Consider the following 15,717-nt stretch of genomic DNA (forward strand, 5'->3'; position numbering starts at 1 on the left):
GTTACTTTTATAAACAGCTAGTTATATATATATATATATATATATATATATATATATGCCTATATATCTTTATTTTCTTGATATTTATACATTTTTGTACGTTTACTGTCCTGCCGCGCTCCAACACTCTCCCCCGGATTTACTCGCCTTGCTATCTACGATATAGTTTTGCAAGAGTGGAAAGCCCTAGTGTTTGCTTGTTGTACTCCACGACTGAGGTACTCAATCCCTAATGATAAAAGTAGAACAATGAACTTTAACCATGACATATTGAAGTGGTTTCAAGCTCTTCATCTGACCCTGAACATTTACAATACACCTCCTTAGGTCTTTTTTGAGTAAACAGTAGCAGCTCTTTAAAGATACAACTGAGGTAAAACATTCATAAACAAATATACAGCAAAAGCACAAAGGGAGCAGATAGAAATGCATTTACAGTCCTTGACAATAGGAGCCTGCCCAGCGTTGAGCAGGAGAAAGTAAACTTCAAGAGGGGAAAAAAGTAAAGATGTCATTATTTATCATCTCAAATCTGACTTATTTATGAGGCAGAAACAGAATGAAATTCTCGGTTGAATTTGTCCTGAATTATTTATTCTGAAATGGTTAATTCCATACAAAGCTCTGGCAGATCCCTCCTCTGTTCTGATAAATACTTTATAAACTTTCCTAAATCAAAAAACGAGAAAGATGGGAGGTGAAGAGTGAAGAATTGTCTTCTACTCCCTTCAAGAAAGACCTCAAGAATTCTTCATGTATTTATAATTATAATAATTAGTCATTATCAAAGAAGACAAAATGTATCTCAAAATGATATGACGGTTGATATTTTCATCGCATCTAAAGCAAATTGACAGTGGAACCGGAGAGCTAAAGATATATTAGGTAACGTGAGGGTGTTGACTAGTCTTTATAACTGAGGTGTTTGGATGCACGATAGAGTCCTAGGATGGCATCGTCAGAATACTGCTAATGACAGACGCTCGCTTGATTACAGCTGAATGTGGGGCTGAGGGGAAGCTGGAATGATTTAACAATTTAGCAGCACCCTCCTTTGTGTGTTTCCATTACTCATGCTTGGACAACAGCCTCTTTACATCTTCCTCTCGCTCAAAACAAACACACCCCCATACACAGACACACATCCCCATGTGGGCACACACACTCATACATGCATAAACAACGCAGACACACACACACACACACACACACAGACACACACACAGACACACACACACACACACACACACACACACACACACACACACACATTCCCCTTCATGCACACATGCACAAATATACACGCAAACATCCCCCCACATGCACATGCAAACACACACACACACACACACACACACACACACAATTGCACATCCGCACACAAACAAATACACATATACCCACAACCACAACAAAATCTCCTCTAACTGGACCTGCAGGGTCTGAATGGATCTCATGCATCAGAAGCACATATCCAGCACCTAGCTACCACGTGAAGGCACAGAGCGAAAAACGTCATGCTCTCGAATACACGTTTTATTCTTGTGACTCAGTGCTTGTGCAAGATATAGTGCAAGTGTCAAGTGAAATGCTATTTATTTTCTTCATCAACACTCTTCAAAAAGTAAGAACAATCTCTGCAGTAGTTTGGAATTAATAACGCAGTGTCTCTTCTATGTATGAAGAGAGATAGGGCCCACCCAAGTGTATCTAACACATCATTCCCTCAACATTAATGTCGCTTCAAACAGATAACAACAAAGTGCCCATTCGAGTGACACATTGGAAGTCTGTAAGTCTCTGAAAAAAAAAAAGAGTTTTCACCGGAACTCAATAGGAGTGGCCCGCCGCCCTGCTGTCCGTCTGTCCATAACTAAGCCCCTCCCACACCGCCGTCCCCTCCGACTCGGCCGGCGCCTGGTGAGGAGCTCGCTGTTGGAACAGACCGTCGTGGAAAACGCCGTCCACCCAATCTCTGAGTGTGGCCACTGGCGAGTCATGGCTCCTGCCGGGAGCAGTCAGCCCCATGCTGGCGGGATAGCCCGGGGAGCAGGGGCACGCCAGCATGCAGGGGGAGTACTCCGGCTGTAAAGACGCGGCCTGGCGAGCAATAGACCAGATCTTCAGCGTGGCCTCGGAGGAGACGGGGAGGGCGCTGCTCTGGGGCCGGGCCGCGGTGAGGCCGGGGCAGTCCGAGGGAATCCTGTGTTTCCCGCGCGTCGTGTCCGAGTCGCTGGCGACGGGCCGCCTGCTGTGCGAGAGCTCGGCCAAGGGGGTTCCTGTTCCGCCTCCGTCTGGGACATAGTCTGTCTTTGGTTCGCTCTCTGATCCGTCGGACTCCAGCCGGTCAAAATCCTCCGGGTCGCTCTGCAGATCGCCCAGACTCTGATCTGGGAGAGGTAAGCCGGTTACAGTTAGACGTGTGTGCCCTCTGATCCGGAGCCGCGGTGTGTCCACGCATCCCTTGTTGTACTCACCACAGGCTTCCTGCTCACTTTTAATTTGCTCTTCCCCTGCGTCGCTGTCTTCGTCAGCGCCCCGGTCCTCGGAGCTCTTGCAGGCGCGCGGCGACCACGTCACCTTGTTCTCCTTCTTCAGCCTCCTGCGTGCGTTGGCGAACCATGTGGACACCTGAGCGCGACAGGGTGCAGAGGAGGCCGGTTATAGGACAGACATCGTGGGGCGTCCGCAGCCAACATCCTGATCAACATGGTCAGCCCTACCTGCTCATGAATGACGTGTCTAAAATAAATACTTTCTTTTATACACGGGTTGGAGTAAATACACACCGTGGGCTGAAGGACGGATATAGCATCCAACCATTTCAATGTTTTCAAATGTTTTGCCTGTCTTTATGTATGCATGTCAATCATGGCACCCATGACACTCCTGACCACCCCATCCCACACTATGTTCCTACGAAAGAATTCTTCCTAGCTAATTAAGGACGTTTTTTTCTTGCCCTCTTGGGCGCTAGGGCTAGAGGGCTGTCATAATTATATGGCCTGTTAAGCTCTTTCAGACTGTACCTGTGATTAAGGGATGCACAAATACAATTGAATTGAATTGAGTGATTTGATTCAGCATTTAAAAGCCTTCATTCCATCTCCTCTATGCTTTGTTGGGAAGGGTTGGAGGACGGGTGCACCTGCGTGAGGGTCATCCTGGTGATGATGGCCAGCATGATCTTCTCCCCCTTGGTGGGGTAGGGGTTCTTCTGGTGCTCCTGCAGCCAGGCCTTCAGCGTGCTGGTGGTCTCCCGGGTGGCGTTCTTACGGCGAGACGCTCCATCAGTGCATGAGTACCTGGGGGGGGACCATCAACACACCAGAGCGGGCAGTCAGAGGGGACTGCAAAACAGCTGATCCAGCTGGACTGAAATGGAGATGTTTAAGTGGCGTGGGTTACCCGTATCTGTCGTCAGGGTACTGCCCGAAGCTGTACTCATAAGGATAGTAGGCTGGGGCTTGAGATGCCCCAGTTTGTGCAGGCATGGCCCCTTCTTTGGAATCGAGTGGGTTCTGCAAAATAAAAGTATGATATATTAAAATATTAATTATGATTATTGATGAACCAGGACGAACCGAAATGAAGTGGTTCATTCATATATAAATAAACCACTACAATGGTTAATCCGCAGCTTATCAAGAGAAAGGTATTTCCCGGACCCGATACTTTTTAGTGTTTGCTGATTAAATGAGAACAAAGTGAGTGATTAAAGTGAAACTCACCCTAGAGTAGATGGCAGATGCATCGCTGGAACAAGTATTATAGTAGGCTTGACCCTTGGGGTAGGCACCGCTGCAGAGACCGATGCTGGTCGCCGCGGGGGACCGCAGAACCCTGCCCTCGTACAGCGGGCAGCTGAGAGCCGGATGGGATGGAGAAGTTCTCATGTCCATGAGAGCCCGTCCGCCGGGCTCCACACAGCCGCTCAGGGAGCCCGATGTCATTAGAAACTGCAAATAAATTACAAATCTTTCGTTAAATGTTTTGATAGTGTTTTTATTCTTTAGGTTGCGTATTTCTTAACGTCTGACGCATTCGCGATTCATTTATCGCAGAATGTAAATAAAAAACAATCGGCTAATGGTGAATAAAATCTGTCATATTTATAATTGGAATGATCAAATAAATAGTACAATCAATATAAGTTATTATATGGCTTACCTGCGGCGTGCTAGAGTAAGAGTATCCCATATGTGAATAAGCCATGATCCGGATCACAGGTGAGCGAAATATGGCTCTGAATCAACTTCATCCAACTAAACGTCCTCCAACTTATCAAGGCAGGGTTATGCGCAAACGATGCTTTGCACTTTGGTCATGCGTCGATCGGGCATTAACTCAAAATAAATAGCACCCGAATCCTTGAAGATCTTTTCCATTTTTGTAGAATCAGCATCACACACACGCACACTTCAGAGGTTGACAATGAATCCGCACAATGATATCAAATCATACAGCTCCTCGTGCCCTCTTGGTTTAAACATGCGTGCCTCTGTCACGTGGACCCCGGTGTGTGTGTGTGTGTGTGTGTGTGTGTGTGTGTGTGTGTGTGTGTGTGTGTGTGTGTGTGTGTGTGTGTGTGTACTGTAGCCCACTAGTTTTATTTATCAGGAAAACTCGCTTCATCAATTCCGCTCCTCGTTTCCTTTCACTTCCTATACCTACAAATAGTTTACGCAAGAGCAATTGCGCGTCCGCAGAGCGGAGGGACAGGTAGGCTATTAACAACATCCACGCGCACCGCGCGCTGTGACCGGAGGCGCGTCGCAAGCGCACGGTGACACCGCATTGACATCAGATGATTGATGACTACACGCCGCTATTAGCATAATCGTTTTGCCCTGTAGCTTAGATAACTTGTCACCACGGAGAAATCTACTTGTCACCCGCTTATTCATGAGTCTTGAAACTGCAGGTCTCCCTCGAAGCAAATTAATCAAAGAGTAAACACTCTTTCATTCCCTGGAATAAGCACCTTTAGCAGCTGAATGCTTGTCATGTTTTAATGACGCTATAAGCCGCAAAGGTATTTCTTCTCATCTCGGTTAAAGCGTCCATTTGTCTTCTTGAAACGCAGAGTTAGAGGTTAATGTATAACAGATTGAAACAGGCGCAGTAAGGAAAAGGTTTGAAACAGGACGGTATGCTGGTTAATATTTGTTTTTATTTATTATGATAATTGGCCTTGCCTTTTCCAGTCCAAAGAAGGGGTTGGCGGGATAAGTTATAGGCTGGCATTTGCCCTTTTATTTCATATTTGTATATGTAGAAGACAAAATAAGAACAATCTGCATGGTTGGCTTTCAAAGGTTTGGAGAAAATGAAAAAAAAAACACATTCAAAAGTTACAGAATGCAAAAAAAAAAATGCTACAGAATAGAGAGATTGAAACTTTGTTTAGAGTTGTGCTGGGGGGGCATATTTACTGATAATAGACAGGATCGCAGTGGCGTGAGGGGACGGGGAAAGTTAAAAGGACACACGTAAAGTAGCACACCGAGGCCAGAACAACGGCAAGCGTCTCACCAGAAAACGTCTCTGCCCGCCGGGGTACAGCGCATCCATGTTCCACTGCTTGATTGACATTCCATTTGCCCCATGGAAGATCCTTAGATATTGGACATGGACTTACTGTCTCTCTCTCTATGGTCTGTGCTCAACGCTTTGGAAATTGAGTTATTTCATCAGTGTGATGGGGTCGCATGTCCTCTTGCCAAAACAAGCGTCACTCCACAGTGGAGTGTTGTGTAAAGTAACTGACAATAAACACGACTGCTTTTAATATTGCTTTCGTTGTGATCTAAACAACTTCCATGGAACGCTGTCTGAACAAAATACCTACACTACAGGCTGAGGTTTTATATATTTTAGATATAGGTCTCATCTTTCTCCAAATGGCATGATCTTTGGCAGATATAATCAGAGAGAACAAATAGGATGCATAAAGGTTCATGGATTATATGCTATCCGTCTTTGTTAATATTGCATTGCTTTTATATTACATATTTATAAATGCATTCCCCAGTATTTCTTACTGCATTGACTGTGATTATATCGTTTTGATCCTGCCTCCTTCTATCCATCATTCATTCATGAAGCTACGCCACAATATTTGTATCTTCTAGTCACCCCTTCGCCTGGCCTGTGCCATTTTGCAGGAGGAGGTGGTCATTAATTCTTTGGCCCTATAAATATTACTGGTGTTACTTGGTGTTTGTGTGTATTTTTGAATCATAGTTTTCCTGTGTACATTTTACCCATAGCATCAAGTAAAATGAACTAAAGTAATATATTGACTGTAACCTTAGTTCATTTGGGCCGTAGGAGTCACCTGTGTGCACACTCGTGTAGACATCAGAGCAGTGTGCTCTCAGTAACTCAACGGACCCAAACAGGACTCTTCATGAGTGAATATTTGTGTATGTGGCGTCATGTGAGTAAGTCCATGTGCTTGGTTAACTTTTTTTACATACCGGTTAGCTTGTTAGGAGTCAGACGAATTAAGGTAACATGTTTGGTAACATGTAACATTAGTCCATCATGCTAGCCGGCAAATATTAGCTTGTTATCGTGCTAGCAAACGTGGCCTGTGCTGTGTTCCGATATCCAGACTTCCATGAGTGCACTTAAACCTATAGTACACTATCCGCACTCACTAAGTGTGCAGATTTTCAGATGTCAATGTTGAACCAAATCGAATACTCTGTGGTGCATAATCCGGAAATTATGATCTTGACTGCCGCCGCGGCTCGGAACCCGGCATAAACATCCCGCTTTGAACGGTGAACCCTTTACGCCTAGCAGCTATAAAAGGCTATCAAAGCTACCAAAAGACTCCATTAATGCAGGCTTTGTGGAAAATGCGCCGACATTGGCTCAGCCTGGCTCTGCCTCTTCCACTATGTAGCTAAGATGGCGGCCGTTGAGTTCGAAAAATGTATGGAAACTATGGGACCGGCTTGTCTTTTATTTGGGGGGAGTTGGGCTTTTTGTGCTCCGGCCGGACAAATCGAATACTCATCAGCACTAATGCAGGAGTTGGCTCTAACATGTTGCTGATTAAAGCATGTTCGAATGCTGTTGAACTTTATATAATTAACTTGCTGCAGTAACAGTTACCGTTGTTTTGTGGTGAAATAAAATAAGTGTGTTGCAAAGTGCACCGCAAACCAGATTCCATGCAGAATCAATACCTCGCTCTCTGTAAAAGTTTCAACTGAAAAACTGAAAGTTTTAACCTTCATAAAGAATATATACTGCAGGTCTGCTGTATTCGATATTATTTTATTTTAGCTAGCTATACCTAATTAACTGGGTAATCATTCAGTCTGTTCTTTGCAGCACAACCCATGACACGTGTTTTCATCAGCTTTAGTCTCAGGTCAAAGAGGAGATCAGAAAGAACACAACAGTTCATCTGGAGCAAACCTTTTTGATCCACCTTGAGATTTACACTCTCAAACTGCGGGAGATATTTTGGACCATAGGTGGGGTTGCAGGTGCAAAAAGAAGACCCATTGTGGATTCACTCATGGCACGTTTCCACCGGCGGGTGCGCTTAGGCCCAGTACGATCAGGCATTAGTGTAGGTGCAGCTTCACGCAGCTCAGTGATGGCTCGCGTTTCCACCGCCGACAGTACCCTTATGGTAGGGCGGGGTTTAGGCAGGATGGCGATAGCCGCGGGATTCACTCATAGCATGTTTCACTCATGGGAAACATGCTATGAGTGAATCCCTCATGGGTCTTCTTTTTGCACCTCATCGCAGCCCGGCACTGTGTAGCCTGCTAATAAATCCAATGAAAAGAAGAACAGGACACAGTAAAAAGAGCAACAAAGTAGGACGTTGAGGAAGGACGGCAAACTTTTGCGCATCATTTCCTCAATCAACAAAGCTTTCGCCATTGTCCAGAAATACCTTGCGGATAGGCCTACTGTATTTTTTGTTATCATCCCCCTGTCGCACGGAGGTGACGATTCTGTCGACCAATCAACGGACGGCATGTGTAGCTCGAACTTGTTGGCACCCTTTCAGACCACTTGGTACCCCAATGGAGGAGTACTGAGAGATAAGTACGGCCAATCACGGCTAAGTCTGGACCCCGCCAACTTTTGGTGGTTGAAACGCGAACCGTTCCGCACCTACTCATACCAAACCAAACCCGCACCCACCGGTGGAAACGCGCCACCAGTCAGGTAAAGTTCATACAATTATGTCAAATGATGTAGTGCTCACATTTACTGAGAATAGGTAATAATAGTGATCAGGCCATTACAGATGCATTTTCAACCTCTGCAGAGTAATTGTAACTCTTCACCTCCCCCTGTGATTGAACTTCCATTCTGAACTGCCGAACTTGTCTTGTAGACCTCAGTCGTTTTCTGACAAACAAAATAATTTTATGGCTTCCCTCTCACCATCCTCTTAACTCGTATTTTGAGAATACTTTAGACTACAATGTAAAGATGAGGCATTCTCTTATAATTGTTCGCTTTCTGTATGCATGAGCGAGTTAAAAAATATGGAGGGTTCTCTTCAATAATTTACTTGTCTGTTTAAACAACAACATGCAGAAGAGGCCGTCATCCACTGCTTAATGGAGTTCGTTGGCATCAGCAGAGGAACTCATCAAAGACTACCAGAAAAATGATGACATTTTCTGATGAATGTAGTGTCCATGTTAACCATATTTTGTCTGTTCTTCAATAATTGTAAATGGATATCTCTACAGGCAAGTTCCACCTGTCAGAGTGTGGAAAAAAAGTATGTCCTTTTAATTAAGTTTAACATTTAGATTTATTGAATTTGCTTTTCGTTGATCTGAAAGGATAAAAGCCGATATTTTACTGTATACCATTTACTTATTCACATCCCTCACAATTTCGCTATTTCATTTGTTAATTCTGATACAATATCTGTTTGTTGTATCAGAATTTATAGTTTTTCAGTCAGATGGATCGTTTGCCTAAAATCGAAGGCCTAATATCTGCTCCACAAAGCAAATATTTTATGAAGCTGAGCTGCCTTCATACCAAAAGTCATACTTGGACCAAAAAAGTAAGCAAGGTTATAATGCCTAAATGATACCCTGTCCTCATCAGTGTCAAATTAAACAGGATTAAATGGCCACGTTAACTCCTTGAAGCGCCTCTTTTAGTAACTTAAAAAAACAAAACATTTACATTGTATTGCTTCTGGACACCAATTCATATGTTTTGACAGGATGTCTGCGAGGAAACCATCCAAGAGGACTGAGAATGTCCTGAAGACTGTAGCGTCATACTATTGATGTCCGGGAAGCCTCACACAGACATTAAATAACCCGCTGCTCAGACGGAGCTTCACCACCAACACACACCGTGGCGTTAGGTGTCAGCCCGACTTTCTCTCGGACGCCGACATCCACCGCTGCCCATACCTCCCCACGTGCGTCCAAACAAGACGGGCTGCTGGACCCCCTTGGTGGTCCCGACGTTTGAGTTCCTCGGAAAAGTCCCTCCGACGTCAAGAAAGGAACGTCACCTGCATTCTCAGCAGAGTGGAACGTAGTGTTTTGGGGAGAATGGTACAAACTGAGGATTTGACCCCATTGTCCCCTAAAAGGGGACTTATTTCAGTGATACAAGGGCATATATTACCAGGTAGATGATCATAGAAGACAAATGACCATGTTTCAAATGAATAAAATAAAAAGGTTTTGGGTTCACTGGCTCTTTTAAGTTACCCACCAAAGATGAAATACACATTTGTAGCGTGTCTTTTGAAGTGTTTGTGAGTCTGTGTGATATTTAGTTATTTTGTATTGCATTCGTCTCATGCAGTAATGCTTGACACGGTTAGCTAGACGCTCACAGTACTAAAAGCTATTCACAAGGGACTTTGGATTCCTGATTCTGGTCTTCCAGTTCCTTTCCTCTCTCTTTCTCTTGCTTTCATTTTACATTTTATATCAGATGTACTGAAGTTTATGTTGGTGTTTTCTTCAAATATTAGTGCAGTTTAAAAAACAACAACATTTGAGATAAAAAAAGGATCAGCAAGTGGAAGGATCAGCATTTTGTTTTTGGAAAAATGTTTGTGACTGAGCTTCTCACTCAATATTGTTAAGAAATTGGAGCAGTTTATTGCTTTCTACTAATGCACCAGACTGTATATGTTGCAACCGTGTTTCAAAACATAATACATTTTTTGTTTTTTTTAAAAATGTCACACTGTTTGCTTGACTAAAGATAGGCCATTATGAAACTAAAGAATAGGGAGTACAGTTTAGTAACAAAGACAGCAAATGTAAAGATAAATTGAGTACCTTTTGATAGAACACTTCTTAACTGTATGTAGAGCTAACTTGAAATATTCTCTGTAACATCTACTAAAGTCTTTGTGGAATTTGTTACCAAGCTTTTTCTTAGTAAATTCCCCTCCACATTTTTTCAGTGTAGTTAAAAATAGAAGCATGTTAATGCAGGCCAGAGAGGGAGTGGGCTGAAGTCTGCGGAATATATTTGCAAAAAAGTCGGAATAACTGCAATCACAAGTTATTTCATCACAATGAGACGCATTTGACAATTTTTCTATCAGAAAGTATGAAAACTTTAACGTTTAAATCAATTTTAACAAAGAGATGCTCACTCAACGTATCTCCTAGATGGTTTCTGAGCTGGTTTGACAGCATGGGATATGTGCGTGTGTGTTTGCTGCTGATGTGGAGTTTTGTGGTGTTGTTGGGATGAGAGGCTTTTAGCAACTTGGAAATATTTCATATGAAACCTAATTGAGGGCAAAATAATCACTGCAAAATATAATATTGAAAAGAGCGTGTTGATAAGAAATATATGTACTATTTAAAGAGGCAATTTGAAAACCCTCATTCCATCAGATGGTTTATGGATTTCAGATCCATCTTTCTATATTTCTTTCAATCTCAATTTCTACAGATTTTAGTTTGATTCACATATATGACCAGGGTTGCTGTCACAGACACAGCTGGGTCTACTGTCTCATGCTCTGTTCATGTCGAATAGGAACCTTGCTGAACAATGGGAGTCCAAGGACTAAAATAATGCTGTGGACTTTCTTCCCATCAATGATGTAGAATAAGTGAAACAGAAACACACTAACCCTTTTAGCTTTGGTAAGGGTTGCGTGGGTGTAGTGGTGCATGTATGTATGTTGATATTTGCACGTGCATGGCTGTGTGTGTGTGTGATTCTTTGTTTGAGAGATAGTCTTTTTCCATTTCTGCCTGTTCTTGTTGCATAGTTATCAACAAAACATTTTCTTTTCCAGTTATCATTCTGTGATTCTAGTCTCTTCTCTGGCTTAGAGGATGACAGACGCGTCTGTCTGTCTGTGTGTGTGTGTGTGTGTGTGTGTGTGTGTGTGTGTGTGTGTGTGTGTGTGTGTGTGTGTGTGTGTGTGTGTGTGTGTACGGACGCAGGTCTATCAGACCAACAATGTCAGAGTGAATAAAACATGAAACATTTGCAGACATACAGATAGACTAACCGCGGGGCAGACAGGCCAACAGACAGACAGGTGAGCAGACAGACAGGCAGAGAGACAGAGGGCATGCTGGGGATCCATTGAGCTGTTCAAACCCAGAGCGGGGATCCCTTCCAGGCCAGCCGTATTCCCAGATATCACTTCCACTTCATTACTCTGTGAGTGGCCATGCATTATTCAGCCCTGAAGCCTGGGTCCAAAGGGACCGATACAGCCTTTTACCACCTCAGCTCCCCCAACGTGATCCCTGTATCGTTTGTTTGTCAATTCTTCCTAGTCTGACCAGTTTTGATTATTTTGCCGCTTAAAGATGACAGGATTTTTAAGATGTTATTCTCTATTTTACTTTTATTTTGAAGTTTGCAAGCCGGTTTGTTGATTTTAGTATGACTTTATAATATAAACACAATAAAAATATTATTAAGACCATTTATACACAATATATACATCATATATATATTATAAAAAATTATATATATGCAAAAATATGAAAGATGAAAAGGTATCTTTACTTTTTTGTCTTTTTATCAATTACTATATCAAAATGTACATGGGTATTCACATTGGAATACAAACACACACACACACACACACACATACACACACACACACACACACACACACACACACACACACACACACACACACACACACACACACACACACACACACACACACACACACACACACACACACACACACACACATAAACACATGTATATGTATTTATTGTTTTCTTGAACTCTGGTGCCACCTTCTGGTGGTTTGTAAGATCGTGTGTGTGTGTGTGTGTGTGTGTGTGTGTGTGTGTGTGTGTGTGTGTGTGTGTGTGTGTGTGTGTGCGTGTGCGCATGCCCGTGTGTGTGTGCAGTTGTAGTAGTAGTAGGTTTATATTATCCCAAAGGGAAACTTGGTTTGCAGTCAGGTTAAAAGCATACAAGAAATAGCCTACATTAAAACATCAACAGTGACCGATATGCATAAGACACACACACAGACAACACACAACAGTAAATTCTGGAATTCAGTATTGTGCACATTTAGCAAGGATATTGCTAAATGTTACTCAATTACTCGGGTAAAAATTTGTTTTTGGTCCTATTGCATCTGCAAAAAGGGACTCTGAATCTCTGGCCTGAGGGGAGAACCTCAACATTTTGGTGAAGGGGGCGTCTTTTACAGTCTAAAATCGAGTTGGCTTTACGGATGACCTGTCCCTCGAATATATATGTACGTGATAAAGATCGTTTTAAAGCATTGTTGTTAGCATTTAGCTTATATCAGGAGTAGGCCTACACTAAATACGTAGCAATATACAGCCTACCCAGCCTCTAGCCATATAAATAGGGGTCCCAACACACAAACGCGAATATGTAACAATCATATTTCCAATCGATTAATAATTTTCAAGAATCAGAAGGTCAGATTGAAAAAAATTAGTTTTGGGTTAAGAGTTGTAGGTAGGGGGTGTGTCATCCCCGTGGTTACGACCCTAGCCCGAAATACCCAACTCTCTCGCTGACACTGCAGTCAACTGCTGCCCAGACAGAGCTCCACATGGACTTATTTCAGAAACAGTGATAAAATTGCATAGATTACTATGTTGACGGTTATATAAGACAAATGACCACGTAAAACTAATAAAAGTGGGAACGCTTTTGGGTTCAATGGAACTTGGATTATAAAGTGAATGGATTCTAGATTTGAGCTGTTTCCCATTGCTTGATGAACCAATTGCCATCACTGATGTTGGCAGATGTCCTATGGTAAAAATGGTAGCACATCTGTCGAAACCAGACACAATTTCAACCAGTATGTCACTGATATTGAGGCAGTGTCAGAAAAACTGGATTGGTGGAGGAACGTTCAGTGTGAATGAAAGGATAAGCCATCCTGCAGGGAAATCAGATTCCTTCTCTGATCGTGGGCATAAGATGGCACATGCTGAAAGTCATCTGCAGAGTTTTGGGGTGATGTTGACATGGAATATCCTAAGATGGGAAAGCATGCATTGCATGAACATTTGCCTTTGGGATCTACTTCTATGTGTGAAGTGACCTTCTCAGCTTTGACTCATCAAAACAAAGCAGGGGTACAGGCGGGTAACATCTGCAGCCAGACTGGGCCCAGAACTATCAAAACTTATGAAAGACAAACAAGCTCAACGTCAGTTGAGTCCGTTTATAAATATAATAATAAATATAATCAGTCGTGTTAAGATACTTGAGTATATAAAAAATGAATGTAGCAGAAACAACAATACACATGAGTCAGGGGATACTACTGGCATGGCAACATCAAGGGGTACATACAGGGGGGGTGTAGTGGTGCCTGGAGAAGTTTCTGAAATGACGTTTCTGACATGAAAGACTACTCTTGCATATTTGGTTCACCTAAAAATAGGCAAGTAGTATTTGTACATTGTCCATTAACTTCTGCTGCTTGACTTCAGGGAGTACGGCTCAGCTTGAAATGAACTATTCCTTAGTCCATCCACACATGAAAAAACTACCACCTTGTAAGTAGTCTATGGAGTATATTATTTTGTACACCATCTCTTGCAACTGATAGTGTAGGCCAGAGTGCACCACCTTTATAAAATGAAGCTTTATCAAGGGGCAGTTTGCAAATATTACAGGCCTATGCATGAATTTATAGGTGGCAAACATTCAGTCAGATTAGTTAACTTTGAACAAACATTATAATACCCTCATATTTCAAAGAATTGGAATCAATATATTCAACAATATATGTTAGAAGATAACAATATTTAGTTAAAAATGAAAAACATATCAACATTTTACAAAATATTCATGAAAACCACAGTGATAGGCTTACTCTCGGATGAGTTGTACGGACACCATTGGAAAACAGCGGTTGGAGTGGCTTTATTTCATACTGCAACTCCATCAGACACACGAGATGAGAAAGCTCTGAAATTATTGTAAAACCAACGCAACGGTGTAGTCAAATGCGAAAAGTTAAACCCTACTTTCAGTCATTCACACTGTCAGATGTGGGTTCGCTGTCACAATGGCAGACGGGAAATCCCAGCACCGATTCCGTTCGCACAGATGATTTCTCTTCCCCTTGACGTTACCTTGTGGTGGGCGCTGGAAGCCCCTGAAACTAGAAAATAAAATACAAAGAAAAAAATTTGAGACTGAGAGATACTGCACGGCTGAAGAAGACACAAAGAAAAAAGTGCACGCAGTGGATGAGGAACCAGAAGATTTGTTTTAGACGTAGTGCAGGCAGTCACCCAGTGCTGAGCTCGCCCTCATAGGAGTGGATGTGTAGTGGCTGACAATTGGATACTGGAGCCCAGTCTATTCTATCTAAAAAGTTGCCAATGTTTAAATACAACATCGACTGCGAGGCAAAAACGTTGACAACTCAACTGGGGCAGCTAGGGGCCGACTGTGACACAAAACGTCACAGTCGGCCCCTGGTAAGTAAGAGTAAATTTCGAAAAAAAACACACTTGCCAAGCCACATGCCCCTTCCCCTTCTGTAGATATTTCGTATCTGCATTTATGTCTGGCTGGCTGTTATGGGCGATTCAAGTAAAAGGGGAAAGCCGTCAGTCTGCTAGTAGATGTCCTTACCTAGTTTGACCAGTAGAGTGCTCCTGAGGTCAACTTTTATCTGCTGTGTCATGATTTGGATTTGCAGAGGGGAGCAGTTGGGCAGATCGGAGCAGCCCAAGTCCCGACTGTGGATCACGGTGAGTTCCAATAACTCGTTAATGCAATGTGTTTTGGAAAGGTAACATGGTAAAAAATTTTTTTGATGTAATTTGGCTAATTTTTCGTCTGCTACATAATTTGCTTGCTTGTCATTGCACAGAATTGATGTACCCAAAATGGAGTTTAATGGTCAGATTCTCAAAAGACAGAAAGTAAGGAGCATGCACACTTGGAATATTTTACATCCAGTATGACCATTATTGACAGTAGAACAGATATGATGCGTATGTTAAGATGTATACATTAGAATACTATAAACATGAGCAGCAATAGCGTTAGGCAGTAGAGATTTTTTGTGTATTTATATAGTGCAGATGCAAGTAGGCCTACAAACAATTGCGTTAAGGTATGGTGTGTATAAGGATGAATACACGATGGAAGATATGTAGTATAGACAGTAGAAATATGAATACACTATAGGTAAGGTATGTACAGTATGGAAAGTAGTATACATAT

At 42.5% G+C, this 15,717-nt stretch overlaps 2 protein-coding genes across 3 annotated transcripts in view; both read right to left on the reverse strand.

The window, feature by feature from the left end:
* The window catches only part of jkamp (jnk1/mapk8 associated membrane protein), a 230,892-nt gene that overhangs the window by 9,781 nt on the left and 205,394 nt on the right, over window positions 1–15,717 (reverse strand). The gene's annotated exons all lie outside the window — the stretch shown is intronic.
* irx4b (iroquois homeobox 4b) lies at window positions 1,580–8,166 on the reverse strand. Of its 2 annotated transcripts, XM_060043641.1 has the most exons (6): window positions 4,171–8,166; window positions 3,732–3,959; window positions 3,409–3,521; window positions 3,149–3,305; window positions 2,478–2,631; window positions 1,580–2,390 (listed from the first exon to the last, which is right to left on the reverse strand). In XM_060043641.1, the coding sequence occupies exons 1-6, from the start codon at window positions 4,213–4,215 to the stop codon at window positions 1,831–1,833; spliced, it is 1,257 nt and encodes a 418-aa protein (XP_059899624.1). In that variant the 5' UTR covers window positions 4,216–8,166; the 3' UTR covers window positions 1,580–1,830. The 2 variants fall into 2 exon arrangements, with proteins under 2 accessions (XP_059899624.1, XP_059899622.1); XM_060043639.1 differs by having other exon boundaries at window positions 1,580–2,631.

This window comes from Gadus macrocephalus, chromosome 22, assembly GCF_031168955.1.
Source record: "Gadus macrocephalus chromosome 22, ASM3116895v1".
NCBI classification, from domain to species: Eukaryota; Metazoa; Chordata; class Actinopteri; order Gadiformes; family Gadidae; genus Gadus; species Gadus macrocephalus.